We start from the raw sequence: 24,765 nt of genomic DNA, 5'->3' as shown, positions 1-24,765 counted from the left end.
CAGTCCTAGGCATTTATGAACGGGAAACAGCGTTCCACACAAGCGCTTGCCCTTCAAATGTGCCTAGAAGTGTTTTTAGTAATTGTACATTGGAAACGACAAAAATTCCCTCATTGGCAAATGGACCCATGTAGTTGGGGGTGCTTTCAAGCACCAAACCATCCAAAAGAAGGTCTAATGCAGTGCTATAGCAGAGAGAGTTCCAGAGCTCCGTTCGGAAGGGCCTAGGGGAACTCTCACGCTTTAAGGGGAGGTTGAACTTGGATTTTCGTGGTATACTTGGATGTATTCATTTGTCAAATACGCATCTCAAATTAGCAATTCAGGCGCGTCCTGTAGGATGTAAATTATACTTTTTTTTTTTTAAACAAACCAAAAAAAAAAAAAAAAAGCGGAAGCAAATCTCAGCCTTGCCGGAGGTGTGGCCTGAGGGCGGTCCACTGGACCGCAGGCTAAGGCCGGCTTTTCAGCAGTACCTGGTGCTGGGCGCCTACGAGGCGAGAGCGCACTAGGGGCGCGGGCCGTATCGGGGGTTCGCGCCCCGGCTCCTCCTGTTCCTGCCGCACCCTCTTCCCAGGCGGCTAGGGGCGGGGACCGCGGGCTCAGTGGCGGCGGGGCGGCGGCTGGCGGAGATGGAGGAGCCTGACGCGGCGCGCCTGCCCTCTCGCCTGGCCAGGCTGCTGTCGGCGCTCTTCTACGGGACGTGCTCCTTCCTCATCGTGCTGGTCAACAAGGCTCTGCTGACCACCTACGGGTGAGGCTGGTTATGTGGGACGCAGGGTGGCCGGGGCCTGGAACCGTCGTCTCTGGTTTGCCTTCACCAAGTCACAACACAACAAAGTCCACTTGCAATCAGGGGCACAGCACACACCAGCTGAACTTGGAAAGCCGCCGTCGCAGGCTTTAAATAAATACACCAACTGAGAAAACTTAATTTTGAGACAGGCATTCATCAGGTAGCTCACGCTGGCCTTGAGCTCAAATCCTCCTGGCTGAGCCTCCTTAGTGTTGGCATTACAGGTGTGCAGCAGCATAAACATGAGTATTTTGAGCAAATTATTACTTTTTAATCTTTGTGGTGTTTTTGACACAAGGTTTCCTGCATCCCGGGCTAACTTCGGGACTCCCTAGCAGCTTTCCTGTCCCCACCTCCGCCGCATAACACCACACCTGTTTCAGACCGTGTAGGGAAGCAGTCAAGACTTTTCTCTCTAACATCTCCAGCCAGCCGCAAGCAAAACAAACAAAACAAAAATGTTCCACAGACTACAATCTGGACTTGTGATCATCCGTTTATATGGGTTGATCATCCATTCTCAAATAACCATTGCATTTCTGGAGAACCAGAACAAACAGAAGTTTACAAGCTGAGTTTTGGATTAGAGTTGAGCACACCAGCAACTCTATGCTTCTTTGAATTTATTATAAAGACTACAATGTCCTATTTAATTTTACTGTGTGTTAGAAACCCCGAGAGAACTGTGGGCTTAAATCGAGCCCCAGGGGTGAGTGCTCTGCCCCCTGGCACTAGTCCATACTTAGCATTTTCCTTAGATGCAAAACCTAGCTGGCTGCAAACCTGGTACTGACCTCGCAGGGCTTTGCCTAACATGCCACAAGTTGGGGCTCTTTGTAAACTATAGGACTGCCTTTTTGTTTTATATCTGGGAAAACTCACACCCCCATCAGGAACATAGGCTGTAAGGACTACAAATATTGAGCATCTGTTACACGCCCACGGTGGACACTGGAAAAATGGTACAGACCGTGTGAGACATCTTCAAGGGTAGAGAGTAAACAAACAGGTTCAAGAACAGATATGAGGGGGCTGAAGAGATGGCTCAGTGGTTAAGAGCACTGACTGCTCTTCCAGAGGACCCGGGTTCAATTTCCAGCACCCACATGGCAGCTCACAACTGTCTGAAAAATGCAGTTCCACAAGATCTGACACCTTCACACCAATGCACATAAAATAAAGTTAAGTAAATCATTAAAAAAAAAAAAAAACAGATACAACATCACCTGTGATCGGAGAGAAGTGAGAGGTCGGTGCCAGGACATCAGGCCAAAGAGAGCGGCAATACCGTGACCTCCGGGAGTAGCAGAATGTCAGCCGGGCTGGATTGAGCAGGTGCCACATGATAGGAGAGCTCAGTAGAGCTTTATAGGAGCAGCAGGGGTCAGAGCCTTCATGCATTCACCCAGTGACACTGTGTGCCCAGCGTGTGCCAACCTTGGTCTCAAGCACATAGGTGAAGTTACCTATGTGAAGAGAAGAGGTAAAAACCCTTAATCTCATACCCTAGTTTGCCAATAATAAACTAGCAACATTTATTTTTTTATATTTATTTATTTATTATGTATACAATATTCTGTCTGTATGTATGCCAGAAGAGGGCACCAGATCTCATTACAGATGGTTGTGAGCCACCATGTGGTTGCTGGGAATTGAACTCAGGACCTTTGGAAGAGCAGGCAGTGCTCTTAATAGCTGAGCCATCTCTCCAGCCCCACTAGCAACATTTAAAGTGTGTGTGTGTGTGTGTGTGTGTGTGTGTGTAGGTCAGAAGACAACTTTCAGGAGTCAGTTTTTTTCCTCCACTGTGTGGGTCCCAGGGATGAAACTCAGCTTGTTAGGTCTGGCAGCGGTTCATTTACCCACCAAACCATCTTGCCAGCCTAGCACTCACATGGTGTGGCTGGCAACTACCTGTAACTTCAACTCCAGGGGGGTCTGACGACTCCAGGGAGTCTGGCCTCTTCAGTGAATGATATACATTCACAAATACATAAATAAAAATAAATTAAAAAAAAAAACCCTACAGGTGGCTGGAGAGATGGCTCAGAGGAATAGAGCACTGGCTGCTCTTCCAGAGGTCCTGAGTTCAATTCCCAGCAACCACATGGTGGCTCACAACCATGTGTAATAAGATCTGGTGTCCTCTTCTGTACTGCAGGATACATGAAGGAAGAAACCTATATACATAATAAATAAAAATCTTAAAAAAAAAAAAAAACCTACAGCCGGGCGTTGGTGGCGCACGCCTTTAATCCCAGCACTCAGGAGGCAGAGGCAGGTGGATCTCTGTGAGTTCGAGACCAGCCTGGTCTACAAGAACTAGTTCCAGCACAGGCTCCAAAACCACAGAGAAACCCTGTCTCGAAAAACAAAACAAACAAAAAAACCAACAAATAAATAAAACATCAATATTTACAGTTGAAAACATGATGGGGCTGGAGAGATGGCTCAGAGGTTAAGAGCATTGCCTGCTCTACCAAAGGTCCTGAGTTCAATTCCCAGCAACCACATGGTGGCTCACAACCATCTGTAATGAGGTCTGGTGCCCTCTTCTGGCCAGCAGGCATACACACAGACAGAATATTGTATACATAATAAATAAATATTTAAAAAAAAAAAAGAAAAAAAGAAAACATGAGGATGTCATGGGCATATTTAGGAGTAACGTGGTTATGTCAGCCAAAGGCTGAGGATAAATCTGTTTTGCGTTGGAGTTTGTGGGCTTATGACTGGCTGTGATTTTAATGCCTCTAAGAAACACATTCTTGTTTTCAGCAGGAGCGATGAACACTGGCCACTGCTCTGAAGACAATGGGTGTCTAATTATTGAGAGATCTCAGACACTGGCCCTTTCGTTTTTAAGATTTTGAGTTCCAGACTAGGGGGTGTGTATGTAGCCTAAGTGATCGACTACCACTTGAGTCTGGAGTTTCATAACTTTCATAAGTATGACTGAGTGAGTGGTGGGAAAGATTTCTATGACTGAAGTTCTTACCTTGGAAAGCTAAAGCACTTACACTCCTTATGAATACACCCCATGTATAATAATGTGTAATATTATACATCCGGGCTCTGTTGAAATAACATTCATTCTCTCATTTCAAGATTCCTGAAGCACACATTGTTGAGAAGGGGATTGGGGTGATTTAGTTACAATGAACCATAGCAACCTGACCCCAGCAATAGCTGTTTGAGCAGAGTGTATTCTGGAGGCCAGAAGGAAGAGCTTTTTTTTTTTTTTTCCCGAGACAGGGTTTCTCCGTAGCTTTTGGTTCCTGTCCTAGAACTAGCTCTTGTAGACCAGGCTGGCCTTGAACTCACAGAGATCCACCTGCCTCTGCCTCCCGAGTGCTGGGATTAAAGGCATGCGCCACCACTGCCCGGCTTGTTTTGCTTTTTGACAGTTCTCTGACAAGACTGTGGGTGTAGAGGGAGCTCAGGGGACTTCTTCTGTTCCATTTTGAACAGATTCTTTCTGGTTGGGGTACAAGCCTTGTTGTGTGTGGTCTTAGCTTCTTGTTAGTTTAAGTTCATGCTTTTAGTGGCTACTTTATTGACACAAGTTAGAAGTGCTATCATAAATCATAACTGAGAAAATGTCTCCGTAAGATTGGCCTCTAGGGTATTGGGATATTCTTTTTTAATATGAAAAATGCTGGCTTTAGGAATTAATATAGGCATATTTTGTTAATTTTATGGTAATAAATTTTAAAAATTAAAATATAACATGGTTATTTTTAAACTGTTGAATTTGTGTTTATAACTAGCGAGAGAATGACCAAGATAAGCAGACACCAGCTGCTCTCATTAAGTGACTTGTCAGGAGATTGTGGCGTAAAATGACAGGCTGTGCATCAGTGTCTTTCTCACAGAGAATGCAGACTGGAAATAGCATTCCTTAGTAAGTGATTAGATTTACAACCCCAGTCTCGGCCCACCCATTGTGGTGGTGCCACTTCTGGCAGGTGGTCCTGGGGTGTATAAGAAACTAGGCTGAGGGGCTGGAGAGATGGCTCAGTGGTTAAGAGCATTGCCTGCTCTTCCAAAGGTTCTGAGTTCAATTCCCAGCAACCACATGGTGGCTCACAACCATTTGTAATGAGGTCTGGTGCCCTCTTCTGGCCTGCAGACATACACACAGACAGAATATTGTACACATAATAAATAAATATTAAAAAAAATGTTTTTTTTTTTTTAAAAAGAAACTAGGCTGAGCAAGCCATAGGGAGCAAGTCACTAAGCAAGGTCCTTCCATGGCTTCTGCTTTACTTCCTGCCCTGACTTCAGTGTAAGATGAAATAAACCCTTCCTTCCCCAAGCTGCTTTTGCTCACAGTGTTTTATCACAGCAATAGAAACCTTAACTAAGGCAGAAATTTGTATCAGGCCATAGGGCATTGCTGTGACAGACCTGACCATGTGTTTTGGAGAGGGTTGTGGCATTTGAACTTTGTGCTGGAAATTCCTTTGAGTGCTCAGAGCTCTCAGTAGGCTGTTCTGTGGAAGCTTGGAGGATAAGACGTTGGGAACAATGCAGGCCACGAGTGTCTAGTTTGTGAAGTTTCAGGGAGAAGCAAAGACTCTGTCTGGGCCGTTTATGTGATATTTTTAATTAAGAATCTGAAAAAAAAATCTGTGTTTTTCTGGTCAGCTCTAGCTGACCAGAGAATCAGCTGTGGTTAACAACAGACCACACCCGCTAGCTCGAAACCCTTGCTCTGCTGGGACAGTCAGTACTGGCCATCTGGGGATGAAGAATCAGCTATGATTAAGAAGAGACCAGCATCACTGAAGAATAATCTGGGAAGTATTTCCTTAAGGCCAGCATGCAGAAGCTGTGGTCCAGAGGGGCCCAAGATTGTACCTTGGATTAACAGATGAACTTGGTAATGTGTGAGAGTTTCCCAGGTTTGTGGTGAGCATCTGTGGCTTAGCACCTAGAGAAGCCAGGGCAATTCTAATGCTAGATTTACTTGGCAGGAAAGGGATTCTGTGAGCATCTGAACTCAGTGGCTTTCAAGGGCTAGAACAAAAAGAGGCCCGTCTAGGAGTTTGTGTTTTAATAGTCTGGTCAACTGGCCACCGTTGTGATTATAAGGGCTGTACAAGCAGACCACTTTTGTGTTTCCCATGAATACTCTTCTCTAGGACATGAAAATTTATTAATGACATCTTATTAAAACATATTGAATCCTAAAGCTGGGTACATCCATGATATCAGCACTCAGGAGGTGAGGCAGGACGGTCGCTAAGTTTGAGGACCATCTGAACTATAGAGGGTGCCCTTGTCTTAAAAAAAAAATCAAATTTGTTTTATTCCAGTTCAACAAATATTTGTTCAGAACTTGCTGTGTGTATTTGCTTTATGATTCACCAAAGAGTATCTTCAATCAATCTCCACCCTCTCAGACAGGATCTCATTGGAGCTGGCTGATTGGCTATTGCTGCTGACCAACAAACTCCAGGAATCCTGAGATTACAGGCATGGGTGCATTAGAATTGGGGGCATCTTATTTAACTTTTTGAGGGTTACCTGTTTATCTTCCTGCCTACTTTGTCTAAAGGTTTTTTTTTTTTTTTTGTTTGTTTGGTTGGTTTTTTTTTTTGGTCTGGCTCTAAATATGTGTCTATGTATGTGTCTGTGTACATGTGTTATGGCTCTGGAGATGGAGTCATAGGAGCCGGTGAGCTGCCCACATGGGTGTTGGGAACTGAACTTGGGTCCCCGAGAAGAGCAGAAAGAGCTTTTAACCACTGAGCCTTGTCTTTAGTCACATGTTTTTCTTTCTTTGGAGAAGGGTCTCACTTACTTGTTCAGGTTGGCCTTGAACTTGAGTTACTTTTACCTAACCTTGCAGTTAGCCAGGTAACAGGCCTGCCTGTACCAACAGACTTGATTCTTCTTTGACTTTTAACTTTGATTTAGTTTTCTATGTAGAGGTGTCTTAGTCAGGTTCCATTGCTGTAAAATGTCAACTCTTATAAAGGAAAGAATTTAATTGGAGCTTGCTTACAGTTTCGGAAGTTTAGTCCATTATCATCATGGTGGGGAACATGGCAGCACACAGGTAAACATGGTGCTGGAGAAGTAACTGAGAGTTTTACACCCTGAACCATAGGCAGAGAGAGACAGAGATTGGGCCTGGCATGGACTTTTGAACCCTCAAAGCCCACCCAGTGACACATTTCCTCCAACAAGGCCACACCCCCTAATCCTTCTAATTCTTTCACATAGAGCCACTCCCTGGTGACCAAGCATTCAAATATATGAACCTGTGGGGCCATTCTCATTCAAACCAGCACACGGGGTCTTCTTGTATATGGCATTTTAAATTTTATTTTATTAATTTTATTTATTGTATCACTCTATTTCTTTCCATTATACACAATTATGACTAGTTTACCTTCACAGAACAAAGGAAAGCTGGCAAGTTTAGCAACCATCATTTTTTGTTGTTGTTTCTGTTTTTTGAGAGAGGGTTTCTCTGTGTAGTGTTGAAACTTGCTCTGTAGCCTAGGCTGGCCTTGAACTCACAGAGATCTACCTGCTTCTGCCTCCTGAGTGCTGGTATTAAAGGTGTGCTCTACCACCCAGCAGCAACCATCAGTTTTTAAAAAAAAAAAAAATGAAAAAGAAACGGACACAATTTTTTGAAGTTTCCATTGTCTAATGACTGTAACAGCTCTTTACATCATTATGGTCTACATATTCTCTTCAGCCTTTTTTATGTTGCTAAACTGATTCATTATTTTATATTTCTTGCAGTTTTCCCTCACCAATTGTTCTTGGAATTGGGCAGGTAAGTTGAAAAAAAAAACCCAGTCTTAACTCGCATTAACACTGGGATTAAAGATGTGCTCCACACCCGCAAGGCTATTTACTTATTTTTGAGACAAGATCTTACAGTGTATCCCTGGCTGGTCTTGAACTCTTAGAGATCAGCCTGCCTCTGACTCCAGAGTGCTGGGATTAAAGCTGTGTGGCACTCCGCCAGGCTGAGATTTATTTTATTTTTAACTATGTATGTTAGTGTGTGTTCATGTGTGGGTATATAAGTGTGAACACAAGAACCCAAAGACCAGAGGTCACAGTATCCCCTAGAGTTAGGGTTCCAGGGAGTTATGAGCTGTGTGAAGTGGGGACATGGGTGCTGAGCACTAAACTCAGGTCCCCCAGAGCAGCAGGTGCTGCTCCATCTTTCCAGGCCCTGAGAGGAAAAATCTTAATTCTAAACTTCTCAAAAAATACACTCTGACTTTTCTTAGGACATTTTTATTAACTTGTATTTATTGTACAAAATAATGAGTCTCATGATATTTTCAGTGTGTATAATGGCTTTTAATCATATTCACCCCCAATACACCCTCTCTCAACTTCTTTCAAAAAGTTTCGGTCTATTTTCATTCTCTCTCAATGGGTGCAAGGAGTCGGTACCTTCTCACACCCTTTTGAGACAGGGTCTCTCTATGTAGCTGTTGTTGTCCCGGAATTCTAGCCTCAAACGCACAGAAATCTGCCTGTCTCTCCTGGGATGAAATGTGAGTGTCACCATGCCTGTCTAGGAGTTTTTCCTTTTTAAAAATTGTTTCCTCTCCCTGGCCTTTAAGGGAAGTCAACTGACCATTCCGTTTGTGGAAGTGTGGTCCAGGGCCATCTGGTCAGTTTGGTTACTCTCAGAGGCATCCTTTGTTTCCTCCATGGCCGTTTCTAGAGCCCCTGAGACAATGTATCCAGGTGAGTCCACTCAATGATACATTTTACCCGTTCTGATTGGAACAACTTCTCATCCATGGGTGAGAATCTTAGCTTCCACAAGATCCCTCCCTTCAGCCTGAAAAGTAGATCTTTGGGTTCTGTTTCTGATAAATATGCTCTGATTACACCATTGTATCAGTAAACCTCACACTGTCTTTCCAAGTGGTATTTTGCTGTTTCTTTTTCATTCTAGATGGCCACCACCATAATGATACTGTATGTATCCAAGCTAAATAAAATAATCCACTTCCCTGATTTTGATAAGAAAATTCCTGGAAAGGTATGTTTGAAAGATAAAAAACAAACAAACTAAAAAATGAAAAGCAAGCAAACACACAAAAAATCCAATTAGAGTAAAGCAGGGATCCATTTCATACACTGTGGATCTTCCTTTTCCCTTACACTCAGTAGAAAGTTGGTTTTCTTTATTTTTCTTCTTTGAGATTGGCTCTTATGTATCATCCCAGGTCAGATTTGAACTCGAAATCCTTTTCTTCAGCCTCCTCAGTGCTGGAAGAAAAATTTGTTATTTTACTTTTTTAATTTTTGGTTTTTGAGCCTGAGTTTCTCTGTGTAGCCCTGCTGTCCTGGAACTTGCTCTGTAGACCAGGCTGGCCTTGAACTCACAGATCTGCCTGCCTCTGCCTCCCGAGTGCTGGACTAAAGGTGTGTTACATTACCTCCTGAATGAGAAAGTTCTTAATAAGTATTTTATACATAAATATCTATTTGTATAACTCAATGAAGATACAGATATGGCTCAGCTGGGTTTGTGAGATCTGTAAGTGTGTAAAGTGCTTGCTGAGGAAGTGTGAGACCTGAGCTTGGTTCCCTTGCACCTGTGTAAAGCCTTACCTCAGCATGGCTGCATTGAGGTAGGAGGCAGAGAAAAATGTGAACGTAGGTGTTTAACAACACAAATGCTCTTAGTTTTTAAAGCCGGTGTTTTGCGAACTCTTTGACCAAGGGCTGGGCTCACTGTTTATTGTACCATGAAAGAAGCCCTGTTATGATAAAGCTTTATATAAATAAGCATGGGCCAGATTTGCCCTGGGTCCTAGCTTACTGACTTATGTTTTCAGATTTCACTTTTTTTTTTTTTTGACACAGTTTACTGTGTAACAGAGCTCTGGCTTGATTTGTAGACCAGGCTGGCCTTGAAATCACAGAGATCCACCTGTCTCTGTCACCCTAATGTTGGGACTAACGGTGTTTGACAACACTCCCGACTTGCATTTTCACTTTAACCTGATATAAGCTATGAGTTAAGAATACAATTTGATACACTGAATAAATGTAGAAGTACACATGGAAGCCACATTGAAAGATCTGTCTTCCTACTGGGAATATGGAGTGGAAGTAATTTTTAACAACTGGTTGCAGGGGGCCAGGCTTGAGACAGACATTAAATTCTTAGAGTAACACTTTGATGGATGATATGAAGTAGCTAACGGTAGTGTTTGGATTAAGAAGTTTAACTGGTGTTTCTTAAGAAACCCTTGGATAGCTTCTTCGTATATGTTGACAGTTAATAATGATAGGATATTAGGTCAGATACAGGGCTGGGAGGTAGATGGCTTTCAAAGGGACTAAATATTGCCCAATATAATTTGTCTCTTGCATTTTAATGCTCCATAATTTTGAAGTTTCTCTATTTGTCCTTCTAGAATCTTCCACACAAGTGAAGCTTCTCCTGTTTTCCTCTCCCACCTCCCTCCGTCTCCATCTCCCTACCTTTCCCAACCCTTTTGGAAACTTCAGTCCACAGTGTATACAATAAGGAGCGTTAATGATGCTTTATTAGACGTGTGTTTTTTTTGTCTTTTTTTTTTTTTGTATGTAGGTTCAAGTTATCCAATCAAAATTACTCCCCGAGAAGCTATTTTTCATGTCTTTTACCTTCTTTGCTGTGTAGCTCATGTTGATAGAAATGGCATCTTTGGTCTCAAAGTAAGGGCTTAAGTATTTCATCGTGAAGCAGGGCTCCGTGGGCTTTAGGGGGCCGTGCCATTTACTCTTTGCTGTATAATGTAATGGCTCAAAACAGTAATCTTTTTATTGTCTGTCATACTGATTGAGGAGTCTTCAGAAGGCTTGGCCAGGCAGTTTTGACTTAAGGCCCTCCTTTCCTTGCGGACACAAGGAGAACTGTGTTAGTTAGGAGGGTGGTTAGTGCAGGTGGGAGGTGGCCACCCATCTGTCTCTTGCTGTCTAAGAACTCTCACATACATACATACATACATACATACACACATACATACATACACACACACATACATACATACATACACACACATATAAGGAAAGCATGCAAATGAAGTTCTAACGGCATCTTTTTCCTTTTATTGAAGCTCTTTCCTCTGCCTCTTCTCTATGTTGGAAACCATATCAGTGGCCTATCAAGCACCAGTAAATTAAGGTACAGTTCAAGATGACAGTGGGGAGGGTTAGCCATCACCTCTGGTGGTGCAAACGCTGAGTTTGGTTTTCTAGCTTTTGCTTGGGTGATGTCCTAGTCTGCTCTCTGTTTCTGTGATAAACGCTATGGCCCAAACTAGTGTGGGCAGGAAAGGGTTTATTTTAGCTTCCAGGTTACCTTCTGTTGATGGAAGGCAGGGCAGAAACTGGAGCAGAGACCACAGGGTGATGCTGCTTACTCGCACGCTTCCCCACTTCCTCTGGCTTGCAGAGCACTGCCCAGGCTGAACTGGGTCCTACATCCATTAACAATCATGAAAATGCCACACAGCCTTCCCCACAAGGCCTTCTGATGGAGGCAGTTCCTCACTCAGTCCCTCTTCCCAATCGCAGGTATCACGTGGGAAACATTAGTATTTAACAATGTGAGAAAGGATAGTTTTGAGTTTAATTAGAAACGTCTTTAGGAAAGTTTAAAAAGCTTATGCTTTTCTTGATGGTTATGTCTCAACATAAGTATGAAGTTTGTGTTAGGTAGAGAAAAGGTGATCGTCTGGGGTGGGTTTGTTTATACACATATGACCATGGTAACTTTTCATCGTAGTTGTATAGAAACAGGAATATCCTTTCAGACTTGGCACAGATCACGTTTGGGGTAAGAAAAAATGAATGACAGACAATAGGTTTAAGTATCGTCTATACTTGACAAGTTTGCATCTGTGTTTATTTCACCATGCTTTGATTAATCTTATTAAAAGCTACTGTGGAAAATGAAAATCATACGATCTGCCACTTTGACTTCCTGTCGTGATGGACTGTGCTCTTGAACTGTGAGCCAGAAGCAACCCCTCCTTCCTTAAGTTGCTTTTGTAAAGGTCTTTTTTGCAGCAGCAGGGAAAAAACACTACACGGGAGAGATGTGTTTTCCTCTATCACTCTTTGTCTTATTTTTGGAGATAGGATCTTTCCCTGAGTCTAAAGGTCACTGATTGGCCAGACCAGCTGGCGAGCAAGTCCCAGGGATCCTCCTGTCCCTGTCCCTAGTGCTGTGCTTATAGATGCCCATACCTGGGCATGCTAGAGAACCAGACGGGGGACCTTATGTTTTTATGGCAGACAGTATACTTTGAAACACCAAAAATTTTTTTTTTGGTGTTTTTGAGACAGGGTTTCTCTGTGGTTTTTTTGGAGCCTGTCCTGGAACTAGCTCTTGTAGACCAGGCTGGTCTCGAACTCACAGAGTGCTGGGATTAAAGGCGTGCACCACCACCACCCGGCAAAACACCAAAATTTTAAAGTCTTTCTAATTTAAATAAAGTATATATATATATATATATATATATATATATAATACAGAGTTTATCGCTATATCTGTTTTAAGTGTACAATTCAAGTGCATTAATTATATTTACATGTGTGTGTAATCCCAGCATCTGAAGCACAATTGCTGAGCCTTCCAGACCAGATTTGCTACATAATGATTTTGAGGCTAGACTCTATCTCAAAAAAAGTATATGCACAGTGTAGCCATCACCATTATTTATTTCAGAATCTTTTTCATCATCCCAAACAGAAACTCTGAGTCTACTAAACAATATCCTCTTAGCTAGTCTCAATTTCTCAGTCTCTTGATGTGGGATTCCCCTCTGTATGCTGTGAATATGTTTTACTACCATTGGTTAATATACAAAGCTGCTTTGGCCTATAGCAGGGCAGAATATAGCCAAGCTGGAAAATATATATATTTGTATATATATATGTATATATATATATATATATGTATATATATAGAGAGAGAGCAGAGTTAGAGAGATGCCATGTAGCTGTCAGAAGAGACAGATGCCAGAGAACCTTACTGGTAAACCATGAGCCTTGTAGTAAAATACAAAATAATAGAAATGGGTTAATTTAAGTTGTAAGAGCTAGCTAGAAATACACTTAAGCTATTGGCCAAACAGTGTTGTAATTAATACAGTTTCTGTGATTATTTAGGGTCTGGGAAGCTGGGAACGAACAAGCAGCCTCCACCCACAGTCTCTGGTTCTCTCCCTTTCTCTTTCCCTCTCTGTCCCTCCTCCCCTCCCTCTCCCTCTCTTATGTGTTGCATGCATGTGAGTTTGCATGTGGTATGTGTGCCCACGAGGAGGCCAGAGGGGGATGTTGGGTTTCCTCTGTTACTCTCCATCTTATTCCCTTGAGACAAGGTCTCTTACTGAATTGGAAGCTCACCTTGTTGGTGAGGCTAGTTGACTAGTAAGCTTCTGGCATCTACTGGTCTCTCCCTCCCAATGCCATGGTTACAGACACATAAAGACATGCTTAACTTCATATGTAGATACCGAGGATTTGAACTCAGGTTCTCATGATAGTACAGCAAGGGCTCTCTTGCTCACTGAGCAATCTCCTTAGCCCCCAGCTACTGGTAATCTCTGCTTTATGTTCTGCACCTGTAGCTTTACCGTCTCTGGGTAAATACAAACAATTGTCCAGTTTTGGGGGGTGAGGATATGGATTATTTCCATAGCATGGTGTCTTCAGAGTTCATCCATTGTAGAGTGCATCCGATTTCCATTTCTTTTAAAAGTTGAATTATAGTCCATTTATATGTGCATCCTGCTGATAAACATAAAACATCAAAGTTTTAAATTTTAATTATTTCTACTTTAGATATTGTTTCTATATTGTTTTTACTTTTGTAGTTCTGGGGGTTGGACTCCTGGCCTTACATATGCTACAGAGGTGCTCTACCACTGAGCTACATCCCTAGTGCATCCTTTCTTTTCTGACTATGTTGTTAGTATTGTATCTGAGAAGGCTTGCTTGATCCAGGATCATGAGCATTCTCTCTTATACAGCTTTAGTTCCTGCACTTAAGTCCTTGTTATATTTCATGTCAGATAATAAATATATAAGGTTGATGTCCTGTGTGTGTGTGTGTAGTGTGATGTGTGTAGGAATTCAGTTTCATTCTTTCATGGGAGTTATAGATGTCCTAGCACTGTCCTTTGGAAAGTTGTATCTTTCTTCCATTGTGTTATCTTACAATCCTTGGTAAAATCAATCTATTGATCTGGGCGAGGTGTTGCATGCTTGTAATTGTACTATTTAGGAGGCAGAGGCAGGAGGCAGGAGACCACAAGTTCTGTGCCAGCCTGGACTACATTTGTCTGCTTCACTTGCAAGTTTCCAAAGATGGGGCACAGGATAGATAACCAGTAGTTTGGAGCTAAGGGATAAGGAATTACTGTTGAGCAGATTCTAAGATCCTGCTTGGGGGAATGGAGCTTCTGAAATCGATTATAGGGATGAGTGTGCAACAAAGACAATAAAAAGAAACAAGATAAAAGATAAGCAATTGACCTTAATGCAAGCCTTTATTTTCTGTCCTTCAATTCTATTCCATTAATTACATATATTATTAAATCAGTAATAGGTAGTCTTGGTTTATGTAGGTTTGTAGTAAATCTTGAAGTTGGGAAATGTGAGTGTACCTACTTTGCTAACTTTATTTTTAAAACATTCACACACACACCCCCCCCCCCCCCGCACATGGAGATCAGAAGACAACTTTTAGGAACTGGTTCTCTTCTTCGGCTAATCTGTGTCATGAGATTAAACTCAGGTTATTAGGCTTAGCAGAAGACGTCTTTACCAGCCAAGCTGTCTCACCAGCCCCCTAACTTGGTTATATTTTATAGTATATATTTTAAAATAATTGATTTTATTTTTAATTATGTGTGTACGTGTGTGTGTGTGTGTGCATGAGTTTGTGTGTGTGAGTGCACATGCCCATGAAGAACAAAAGAGAGTGTCAGATCCCCTGGAACTGGAGTTACAGGTGGTTGTGAGCCTCCATGTGGGTGTTGGGAACTGAAATTGTGTTCTCTGCAAGAGCAGCAAGTGTTCTTAACCACTGAGCCATCTCTCTAGCCCCTTTGACTTTGTTATCCTTCAACATGGTTTGGCTCTCTGGGGCCCTTGAATTTCTATATTTATTTTGGAATTAACTTGCCAGTTTCTGCAGGAAAAAAAAAAGCCAGATAAGATTTGACAGATTTTTGTGTTGAATCAGCTTGCTAAAGTGGCAGGAAATTATTCAATCCCTGTTTTATGACTTAATATGATTTGTTAATGGTAAATATTACAATGAATGTTAACTCATTATATTTAATTTGGAAAATGACCTTAATTAAAAACGTTTACCATGTTTAAAACAAAAATAGCAGCTGACACTATGTGCCTGACGTTAGGGTTGGATCTTTTCTGACAGCTTGCCAATGTTCACTGTGCTCAGGAAATTCACAATTCCACTGACTTTACTTCTGGAAGCCGTCATCCTCGGGTGAGTCTGCTTTTCCTTCATTCCTTCATTATGTTTCCGATGTACTGTGTTTATTCGTGTGAGTGGGTAACATGTTCACATATATGACATGTGGGTGTGCGAGGCTATGTGTGTGCATGTGGAAGACATGGGTTGATGTCCTGTATTTTTCTTTTTCTTTTTTTTTTCTTTTTAAAGATTTATTTATTTACTATGTATACAGTATTGTGTCTGCCTGCACACCAGAAGAGGGCACCAGGTCTCATTACAGATGGTTGTGAGACACCATGTAGTTGCTGGGAACTGAACTCAGGACCTTTGGAAGGGCAGTCAGAGCTCTTAACCACTGAGCCACCTCTCCAGCCCCACCTGTATTTTTCTCTATTGCTCTCTGCTATTGTTTGAGACAGGGTCTCTCACTGGCCTTGGAGTTCACCTACTGACTAGGTGGGCTGGCCAGCAAGCTCCCAGATCTGCCTGTCTCTGCCACCTAGGCTTGTGCTATTCTGCCTGGATTTTCACGAGTCCTGGACCTCTGAACTCAGATTGTCAGGCTTGATGCTTGTTTGACAAGACTTCACCCACTGAGCCATCTCCCCAGTCCCTCCACCTTGAGGTCCTCTTTCTGAGTAACTGATTAGAATTACTGCTTTCAGCAACTTAAGGAACTATTATTTGTTCATTTAAAAGGAGTCAACTGTACCCACGATTCCCTAAAATATTAACGAAGGCTATTTAAATGTTTATTTTTGCAGCGGACTAATAGCATGCTTGTAGTAGAGAGTTATAACAGAATTAGCAATGACGCTTAAGCAGATATGAACCTGTGTGCTGAACTGGAGGGAATGAATAGTGACAATGAACCCCCCCACCCCCCCAGACAGGGAGGGCAGGCAGGAGAGCAAGGGACAGGGTTCTGATGCTCCATGACATGAGGTCAGAATAAATTAAACTTTACAAATGTTGATATAGATCTTTCTCATGAGGATACCCAGGCTGACCCATGGAAATGCAAACTTTGATTTTGCAGTAAAGACTGTACGGCAGTGAAGTTTAGTTACGTTACAATGTTGTGAGCCTTGCTATGGACCTAATCTTTGAATGTGCCGTAGATGCTCCTGTAAACTAGATGCACAGCAGCCCCTCTTCTTTATTTCACCCCAGCATCCTTCCAGGGAGAACAGAAAAATCACATGATTAGGTAAAGAAAACAGCTTAAGAAATAAGTAAATTTGGCCTGACTTAAACTTCCAGCACCTTCTCTGTATGAAGATGTTAAGTTTTAGCCACAGAGTCACTAAATTTGTTTTCATGTTGTTTTTTGTTTTTTGTTTTTTTTTTTTTTTTGTTTTTTTTTTTTTTTTTGGTTTTTCGAGACAGGGTTTCTCTGTGGTTTTGGAGCCTGTCCTGGAACTAGCTCTGTAGACCAGGCTGGTCTCGAACTCCTAGAGATCCGCCTGCCTCTGCCTCCCGAGTGCTGGGATTAAAGGCGTGCACCACCACCGCCCGGCTGTTTTCTGTTTTTTTTAAACATAAAATCCATATTTTAATTCTTTCTCCCCACCCCTTTTCTTCTTTCTTGACCACAGGAAACAGTTTTCCTTGAACATCATCCTCAGCGTTTTGGCTATTGTGCTTGGAGCTTTCATAGCAGCTGGGTGAGACTTGGCATTCCCTGCCACTCGGTGGCCTCTCTGTGTCTTTGACAGTAGGCAGCCCTGTACGAGAGATTTTCCTTTTCCATCTGACTGCAGCTGGGTTGGGCAGCTAAGAGACAAATCTGTTGAGTTAGTGGTGTCCCCATGTGTCCCTTATCAGAAAGTGGGTCCCACGTTGTCCGGAAATGCTTCTGAGGACTCATGCAGGCATGTTTAACTGTGGCCCATTGGGGTATGGCCCAATACAACTTAAACTATCATGAGACTTTTTGGTGACTTTTTTCCTTTGTAACTCAATTGTGTGGGTCTTGAGTGTAAATTCTGTAAATGACAATGTCCTGTTATAACTAAGCATCACTGGGTTTTAACAGAGCTACACTTGACAAAGGGGAGTTTACTTCTGTCATTGAATGCCCTCAGTTTGAAAGTGTTATTTGAAGTGTTCTTAGGATTTTGGTTTAAAATAACAGATTTGGGCTTGAGGTATAACTCAGTGGTAGAATGTGTACTTAGTGTATACTAGGGCCTATGTTCATTCCACAGTGCCCAATACACACACACACACACACGCCTAAAACAAGCCAACAGGTTTATAAACCCAGTTATTGCTGTTTTATTGTTCTGTGATGACTGATAGACTGTGGTCATTACATATGCTGATATATTTCAGAACAGGTCAATGCTAATTAGTTCAGATTTCCTACCTGAACTAATTCATCATTCATCATTAATATGTAGAGACGGAGCAGGAGGAGATGACTCTGTCTGTCCTTCTAGGTGTGTAATCCCACACCATGTTAAAAAAAAAAAGAAGCCGGAAGTGGTAACATACGCCTGTATCCCAGTACTGACCTGTAGGGACAGGCAGTCTCTGAGACTCACTTGGCCAGCTAATGTATCCAAAATGGCAAGTATAAGGTTCAGTGAAGGGACCCTGTTTCAAAAACTGAGGTGGAACGTGACCAAGGAAGACATATGAATGACATCAGCCTCTGGCCTCCACACACACCAGCGTACATACGTGCATGTGTGTCAGCACACACTTGTGTGCACATGCATTCTTAAGTCTTTGATGAGGAGTGGCCAGCATAGAACCTCAGTGAGTCCAGCTGATTTTGAACACATTGATAATTGTTTCTAATATCATCTTACTTTTTACCCAAGAGGCAGCTTGGAGCAGCAATCCTGACTTTCCCTTCCTCGGGCACTCACCAGATGGATGCCTTCCTGAGGCCACAGGACACCTGTGACGCCAACTTCTGCCCTCCTAGTGAAGTTTCCTCTGCCCCCCACACCAGCTTTGCCTGTTTTTGTGCTCTGGAAAGAGAATTAAATAGGATACAGTGGCAGATCAAGCACTTAATAGTTTAATTAGAGCAAGTGAGAAATCAGGCTGTACTCCTCCTAGCAGATCGATGGCTTCTCCCTGTACTTTCCTTGTGTCTACCCCAGGGTGAGCCCTTCCAAGAAGGGGCATGCTTTTCTCGGAAGCCCAACTTATCCAGAATTCAGTCTGTTACAAGTAGATGAATAAGATGCAAAAGTAGAGAAAGATAGCCCGGTGGCCAAGCAGACCCAGGTTCAGTTCCCAGCACCTACATGGTGGTGCACAACTATCCATAACTCCAGTTCCAGAGGACCTGATGCCCTCTCTTTGGGTACCAGGGACACACATGGTACACATACATACATACAAGCAAAATACTCATATAAAAATTTTTAATACAGAAAGTTGCAAGAGTATGTATGGGGTTTTCACCCCCAAAGGTGACAAGTTTACTGGAGGAAAGGGTACCAGCACTCTGCATGCTTCTTGGTGAGGAAGTGGTGAGGAAGTTCCCGAGATAACTTCTATTTGACCAATCTCGTTTGCCTGCTACCACCCATTGTCATTTATATCCTGCTTTGGGGACCATAGCTGTCTGTCTGGGGTTGGCCATTACCAGTATCTTCATGTCGTAACCATCAGCCAACCACCACTGTTATCCTACATTCTGTTTCAGGTCCCCGAGCAGACCCAACTATCGTTCCATGTGTCCTGTTTTTGGTGCCTGTTGGTTAATCCTTTCCAGACACAACTTCCTGTCTACTGAAGCTAGCCAACTCCTGTGCCAATAGTCCCTCAGATGTAGTTGGGATGAGCTAGGTTCACCTGCTGTAATAAGCAGGCCCAACAGTTCACTGTTTCTAAACATCAGCTATACACTTCCCTGACAGTGCTTTTGAGTGGGTTCTGTTCACTGAACCCAGGAACCCAGCCACGAGGTCACTACCTCAGGCTTCCTTGGAGATCTAGGAAGGAAAGGGGGGTATTTCTGCACTGGTTCATAAAACTTTTGCCCAAAAGTGACGTCAATTCCCTTTCTTGTATCTCACTCACCCAGGGAAGCCACATGGCTGGAAAGTGTTGAAAGAGAATGTCTAGGAATGGATCAAATGACAGCCACATTCAGCTGACCCTGAATATGCTTTATTTTGTAGGCATTTGCATTCCTCATACACTTTGTTCTTATTACTGGTTCAGTAAGGGTGGGTAAGAGTGGGGTGGTCCATGCTTCAGGGAGTATGCGTGCCACTATTGGGCATTCTTGCCCCCTAGAGGAGACAGGACTCTGCAATCTAAAGCTCTCCCAGGAAGTGCCTTTTCCTCATGCCTCTAGAAGCCTGGCTTTTCTTGCTCATTCAAAATTAGAGTTTAGTTGTTTCATTAAAATATTTTGTACATATGTGATGTATTCATATGTGTGTGGGCGTGTGTATGTTCACTTGTGTGTGTACAGCCCAGAGGTCAACATTGTTCCTCAAGAGTTGTCCGTTTCATTTCTTGAGACAGATTTCCTCACTGACTTGGAATTTGCTGATTCATTTAGGTTGGCCAGCAAGTCCTAGAGATCCACTTGTCTCCCCTTCTCAGCAATAAGAGTATAATCAACAGGGTTTTTAATGTGGATTCTGAGGTTGAATTAGGGTCCTTGTGTTTGTCTGACAAATGTTTTTTGCCCATAGAACTACCTGTCCAGCCCCCAAAGAAAAACCTATAGACAAGTTGAATTTAATAGTTCTGTTGCCCAGTGGAATCTTTTGCAAATCTAGTAGCCCACAGAACCAGCATAGACTCAACTCCCTCCAGCAATTCCTACAGGAAGCATTTATGAACAGGAAGCTGCCAAAGTGACATAGCCAAAATGATTAGCCAAAACATGCTGCTTTGACATCAGGGTTGTTCTGAAGTTAGAGGTAATTGAGAACCAAGAAATGCAAGGAGGTTTTGCTGTCCTTTGTCCCCGACAGCTGGGTATAGTCTCTCTCTGTGGGAATGACCAGCAAGAGCAGCCACTTCTACTGCTGGACACAGACAGTTGACACTGAGATTAAGTCTGCATAATTCAACTCTAAAATAACCTCGCCCTGCCACTGCTTTCTCCTGTGTTTCCTGCTAGGTCATGGTTTGGCTCTGGACATTGAAACCTTTTTGTCCTTTGCTAAAATGTTACATAAATCTCAGTATCCAACTGCTTTGAGTTTCATTTTTCTGTGAATTACTGTGCATGAAAAATAGTAACACAGTTTGTGTTCTTTTTCACTTGTCCATTCCATTAGCAGTTCACAACCATGAGAAGCAATGTTACTGACCTCTGGTATTATCTACCACAAAGGGGTATTGTCTGAGTCGCAGACCCTCCAGGGCAAATGTAGTGAAATATTGTTAACTAAGTAACCAGCTAGCAAGTTAACTAAATTCATAAGCTCCAAGTATTCATCCTAAGAGGGTATATGAAAGGCTTGAGTTCTGACAGTTTAGAGCATGAATTATGACCTGGGTCTAGGGCAGGAAGGAAGTGCAGGTGGGTGAATCACATCACGTATCCGTTATAGTTGTCCTCCTCATCCGTAGGTCATATCCCCTCATGTTTTTATGTTGATGCTATTTATTTATGGGAATTGCTGAGGTTCTGGAAGAAAGGAGCCTTGGAAGGCTTGCGTAGGCACACAGGTCCTTGCTTCACCTTTTGACAGACAAGGCACTGTCTAGGCACCAGGTGGAGGTGCCATTCCCCAGCTGTCCGACATGAGCTGTACCCTGGGGATGGCCCTGCTTATAATAAGCAGGGATTCTGGTGGGTGGGCGAAGTGTGCCCTCAGGCAGTCACGGCTCACTAGTTATTGTGCCAACCTGTCAGCTAGCAAATAAAGGATTTTGCAGTTAAGACAGTTCAGGTCCCTGGTCCTGAGTGAAGTGTAATTACAACGGAGGTCAGCTGATGAGTTGTCCCATTCTCTCTCCTCTGGGAGGAATCAGAGGCGGTAACAACGCACTACTAGTGTGTGTGTGTGTGTGTGTGTGTGTGGTGGGGGAGTAGTTTCCCCAGAAAAGATGGTACCAGCACCGCACACAGATCTAACCAGACGAAGGACAAACAGGCAGGCTCTGAGGCCATGGTGAAAGTGTCTTATAACAGCCTCCCCTTCCTGTTCTCCCTGCCAGCTCTGACCTTGCATTCAACTTGGAAGGCTACATTTTTGTGTTCTTGAATGATATCTTCACAGCAGCAAATGGAGTTTATACCAAACAGAAAATGGACCCGAAGGTACCAGACTTCCCTCCTGCAGCTTTTTGCCTGTGCCATCTGGCTCCTGAAATGACATGAAAAATGAAAATGAACATGTTCAGTTGGCATGCAACTTGATGCATACCCTGCGATCTAGAAACTACTAATTTCTCCTTACTTATCTTTTTTTGTTTGTTTGTTTGTTTTTGTTTTTTGTTTTTTTTTTTTGTTTTTCGAGACAAGGTTTCTCTGTAGCTTTGGAGCCTGTCCTGGAACTCCCTTTGTAGACCAGGCTGGCCTCGAACTCACAGAGATCCGCCTGCCTCTGCCTCCCAAGTGCTGGGATTAAAGGCGTGCGCCACCACCGCCCGGCTCTCCTTACTTATCTTGTGTGTTATTATTAATCTTGTTAGTCTCGGTACTGTAAAAGTTTGGTTGAAAATTAGATAGGGAGAAAAAAGATGTTACTAGTTTAGATGTACAATCAGAATATACACACATACATGCATGTAAATATGCACATACATACATACACACATGCACATACACATACATACACACATGCATACACATACATACATACACACATATACATAGACATACACATATACATACGTATTTACATACATACATACATGTACACATGTACATACATAATACATGAATATATATATTTGGAAAAACAAATTCATTTTTTAAAACAGCATCATTAATGACTATGACAAATTCAGAAGAGGGGGTTGGTGCCATGATATCAGGCCATTCCACCTTTAAGCCTTCATTTCTTCAAACCTGTTTCCTCATCAAGAAGTGAGATGGCCGGATGATCATTTGTTATGTCCTCCAATGGCAGTCACCTCTTCTGATTGCAAGCTGAAGGGGCTGCCTGTTGTGCTGCCCCCAGCTCTCACCAAGCCCCAGCTGTGACTGGAAGCGGTCTGGGGTGGGTCAGGCATATGGGTCTTTGTTCTGAGCTCTTTGTGCTTTGTGAGGGAGTTCTCTCTGACTGATGGGTGCTTTTCTGTGAGCTATTTTTAAAATCTGTATGCCCATTTGTTCCCTTGAATGGTGACAGTTTTACAACGACGGGTTCTTTGCCTTCTTGAAAATACAATATGTCACCCTGTTTTTGGCAGAGAAGTGGGTGGCCACTTTAGTGGAAGCCAACACGGAAGGCTGCCATTCTTTAATGGATGGAGCAGATGTTGGGAAGGAGTTGGTTAGCATTTTAAATTTCCATTATCTCATTTCAGATTTCCTATTTTGAATAACGGGCTTAAGAGCGGAGTGTTAGAGATGAGTAGAACATCGGAGGCGTTCTGTTTCCACCCGTTACATATGTAGTTGGTGTGGAAAGAATGTTTATTATGAAGTTACAACACAGTACAATGTTACATTTTACCAGACATTGGCCAAACGTCTCCCAACACAGAGCCAGCCTGATACACATTAGAAATTTGCATAAATAGACAAACTGGCCCAGGGGATATGATGCTTTGTATTTCTAAAGTTGAAGTTGAGTGCAGTTTTCTTTTCTTTCTTTCTTTTTTTTTTTTTTGGTTTTTTCGAGACAGGGTTTCTCTGTGGTTTTGGGACCTGTCCTGGAACTAGCTCTTGTAGACCAGGCTGGTCTCGAACTCATAGAGATCCGCCTGCCTCTGCCCCCCGAGTGCTGGGATTAAAGGCGTGCGCCACCACCGCCCGGCTGAGTGCAGTTTTCTTATCCTTATAGGAGCTGGGGAAATACGGAGTGCTTTTCTACAATGCCTGTTTCATGATCATTCCGACTGTCATTATTAGCGTCTCTACTGGAGACTTCCAGCAGGTGAGTATGGCCCATGTGAAGAACATGGTTAAGGTAGGGGAGGCTGAGCTATGACGTCTGCCAGGGTGAGTGTGCTCAAGGCATCTTTGACATTATTGTGTTTTCACTCTATAGGCTAATTGAGAGGTAACCCTATTGCTGGTGAAGAGATATCTGTAGTTTATTAAGTCCTTATGGTCTAGGAGACCATGGTCTGCTGGTGTGGTGCTGGAATGCCCATTGTTTGCCCTGTCTGGCCTCTTCCGTTTCAGATTCTGGAGACTTAGACAGAACTCTTTGAACTGAGCAATTGCCAGACCTTGAAACTGCAGATGGACCAAAGACCTTTGTAGAATTCTTATTAAGATGACAAGCATAATCAGAAAAATATATTTAAAGTCATAAGAACAATGTCTAGAGCTGGGGATATAGCTCAGTGGTAGTCATTGGCTAGCATGCATAAAGCTATGGGTTTGATCTTCACTGCTACAGAGGGAAGGGGGAATTGAGAGATTCTCTCTAAAGTGATAAAATGCTAAAGCTATAATGTTAAAATACAACTCTTTTGGGTTGGTGAGATAGTTTAGCAGGTGAAGGAACTGTTGCCAAGCCTGATGCCCTGAGTCACCCCAGGACCCACATTACAGACGGAGAGAGCTGACGCTGGTTATTATCCCCTAACTACCATCCATGTGCTGTGTGTCTGCCCTACACCCACACCACACACAAACACATGTACTAGGAGACTTAAAATGAAATATGAGTACACCTTAAGTATTGTATGACCAGAGATGATCAGAGATGCAGGATGTAGACTGTAATTAGTAATGAACATCTAAAAGAAGAGATGACCTGTTTTTACTCTGTGACGGTTGCAATGTCCACTGTACTGTACTAAGATTGTTCAGCCGGTCACTTGGGGCCATGGCTGAATCAGTTTTAGAATTTGAACCGAATACAATAAAGAAGGGAATTCATGCACATCGGTATAAAGTTTGAGTTAAATACATTAAAGCTGACGGATAGCACGGAGTGAAATCTTTACTCCCCTTTACTGGAGGAAGAAGGAGGAAGCAGACTGAGAGAGATTGAAAGGCCAAAGTTTTTGGTGACTCACTGTTCTGGGAAGTGAGTCCTGGACTTCGGACTTATATAGTTAGTAGATTATTAACTGTGCTTTGATTCTGCTTCTGGGAAATAAAGTCAGAGACAAAAGCCCTTGTGTTAATAAACCAGGTCCTTGGAAGAGACTCCTTTGGCCTTCTGTACAGTAGGGCCAAAATACACATAATGTGTTGCAACTGATGAAGAGGAATTTAAAAATGGACTTTCTTCTGGTTAAAAACCCCAAAAAGTGAAAAACCAAAAAGATTCATAATCTAGAATGCTTTGTAAATGCTGTTTCTTTAAATGTCACCAGTAGAGATTCACTCTTAAAGAAAATAATATAAAACTAACAT

General features: G+C 42.7%; 1 protein-coding gene across 1 annotated transcript in view; it reads left to right on the top strand.

The window, feature by feature from the left end:
* The first annotated feature begins 487 nt into the window (after positions 1-487).
* The window catches only part of Slc35d2 (solute carrier family 35 member D2), a 33,674-nt gene continuing 9,396 nt past the window's right edge, over positions 488-24,765 (top strand). Inside the window, exons 1-8 of the mRNA XM_057787711.1 lie at positions 488-754; positions 7,565-7,598; positions 8,748-8,834; positions 10,906-10,973; positions 15,243-15,314; positions 16,883-16,951; positions 21,438-21,540; positions 23,234-23,326. Coding sequence (XP_057643694.1) covers positions 633-754; positions 7,565-7,598; positions 8,748-8,834; positions 10,906-10,973; positions 15,243-15,314; positions 16,883-16,951; positions 21,438-21,540; positions 23,234-23,326 — 648 coding nt within the window. The 5' untranslated portion in view covers positions 488-632. The remainder of the gene's footprint in view (positions 755-7,564; positions 7,599-8,747; positions 8,835-10,905; positions 10,974-15,242; positions 15,315-16,882; positions 16,952-21,437; positions 21,541-23,233; positions 23,327-24,765) is intronic.

The sequence above is a fragment of the Chionomys nivalis genome, chromosome 13, assembly GCF_950005125.1.
Source record: "Chionomys nivalis chromosome 13, mChiNiv1.1, whole genome shotgun sequence".
NCBI lineage: Eukaryota > Metazoa > Chordata > Mammalia > Rodentia > Cricetidae > Chionomys > Chionomys nivalis.
Note: the sequence above shows the minus strand (reverse complement) of the source record. Positions and strands in the feature narration are given on the sequence as shown.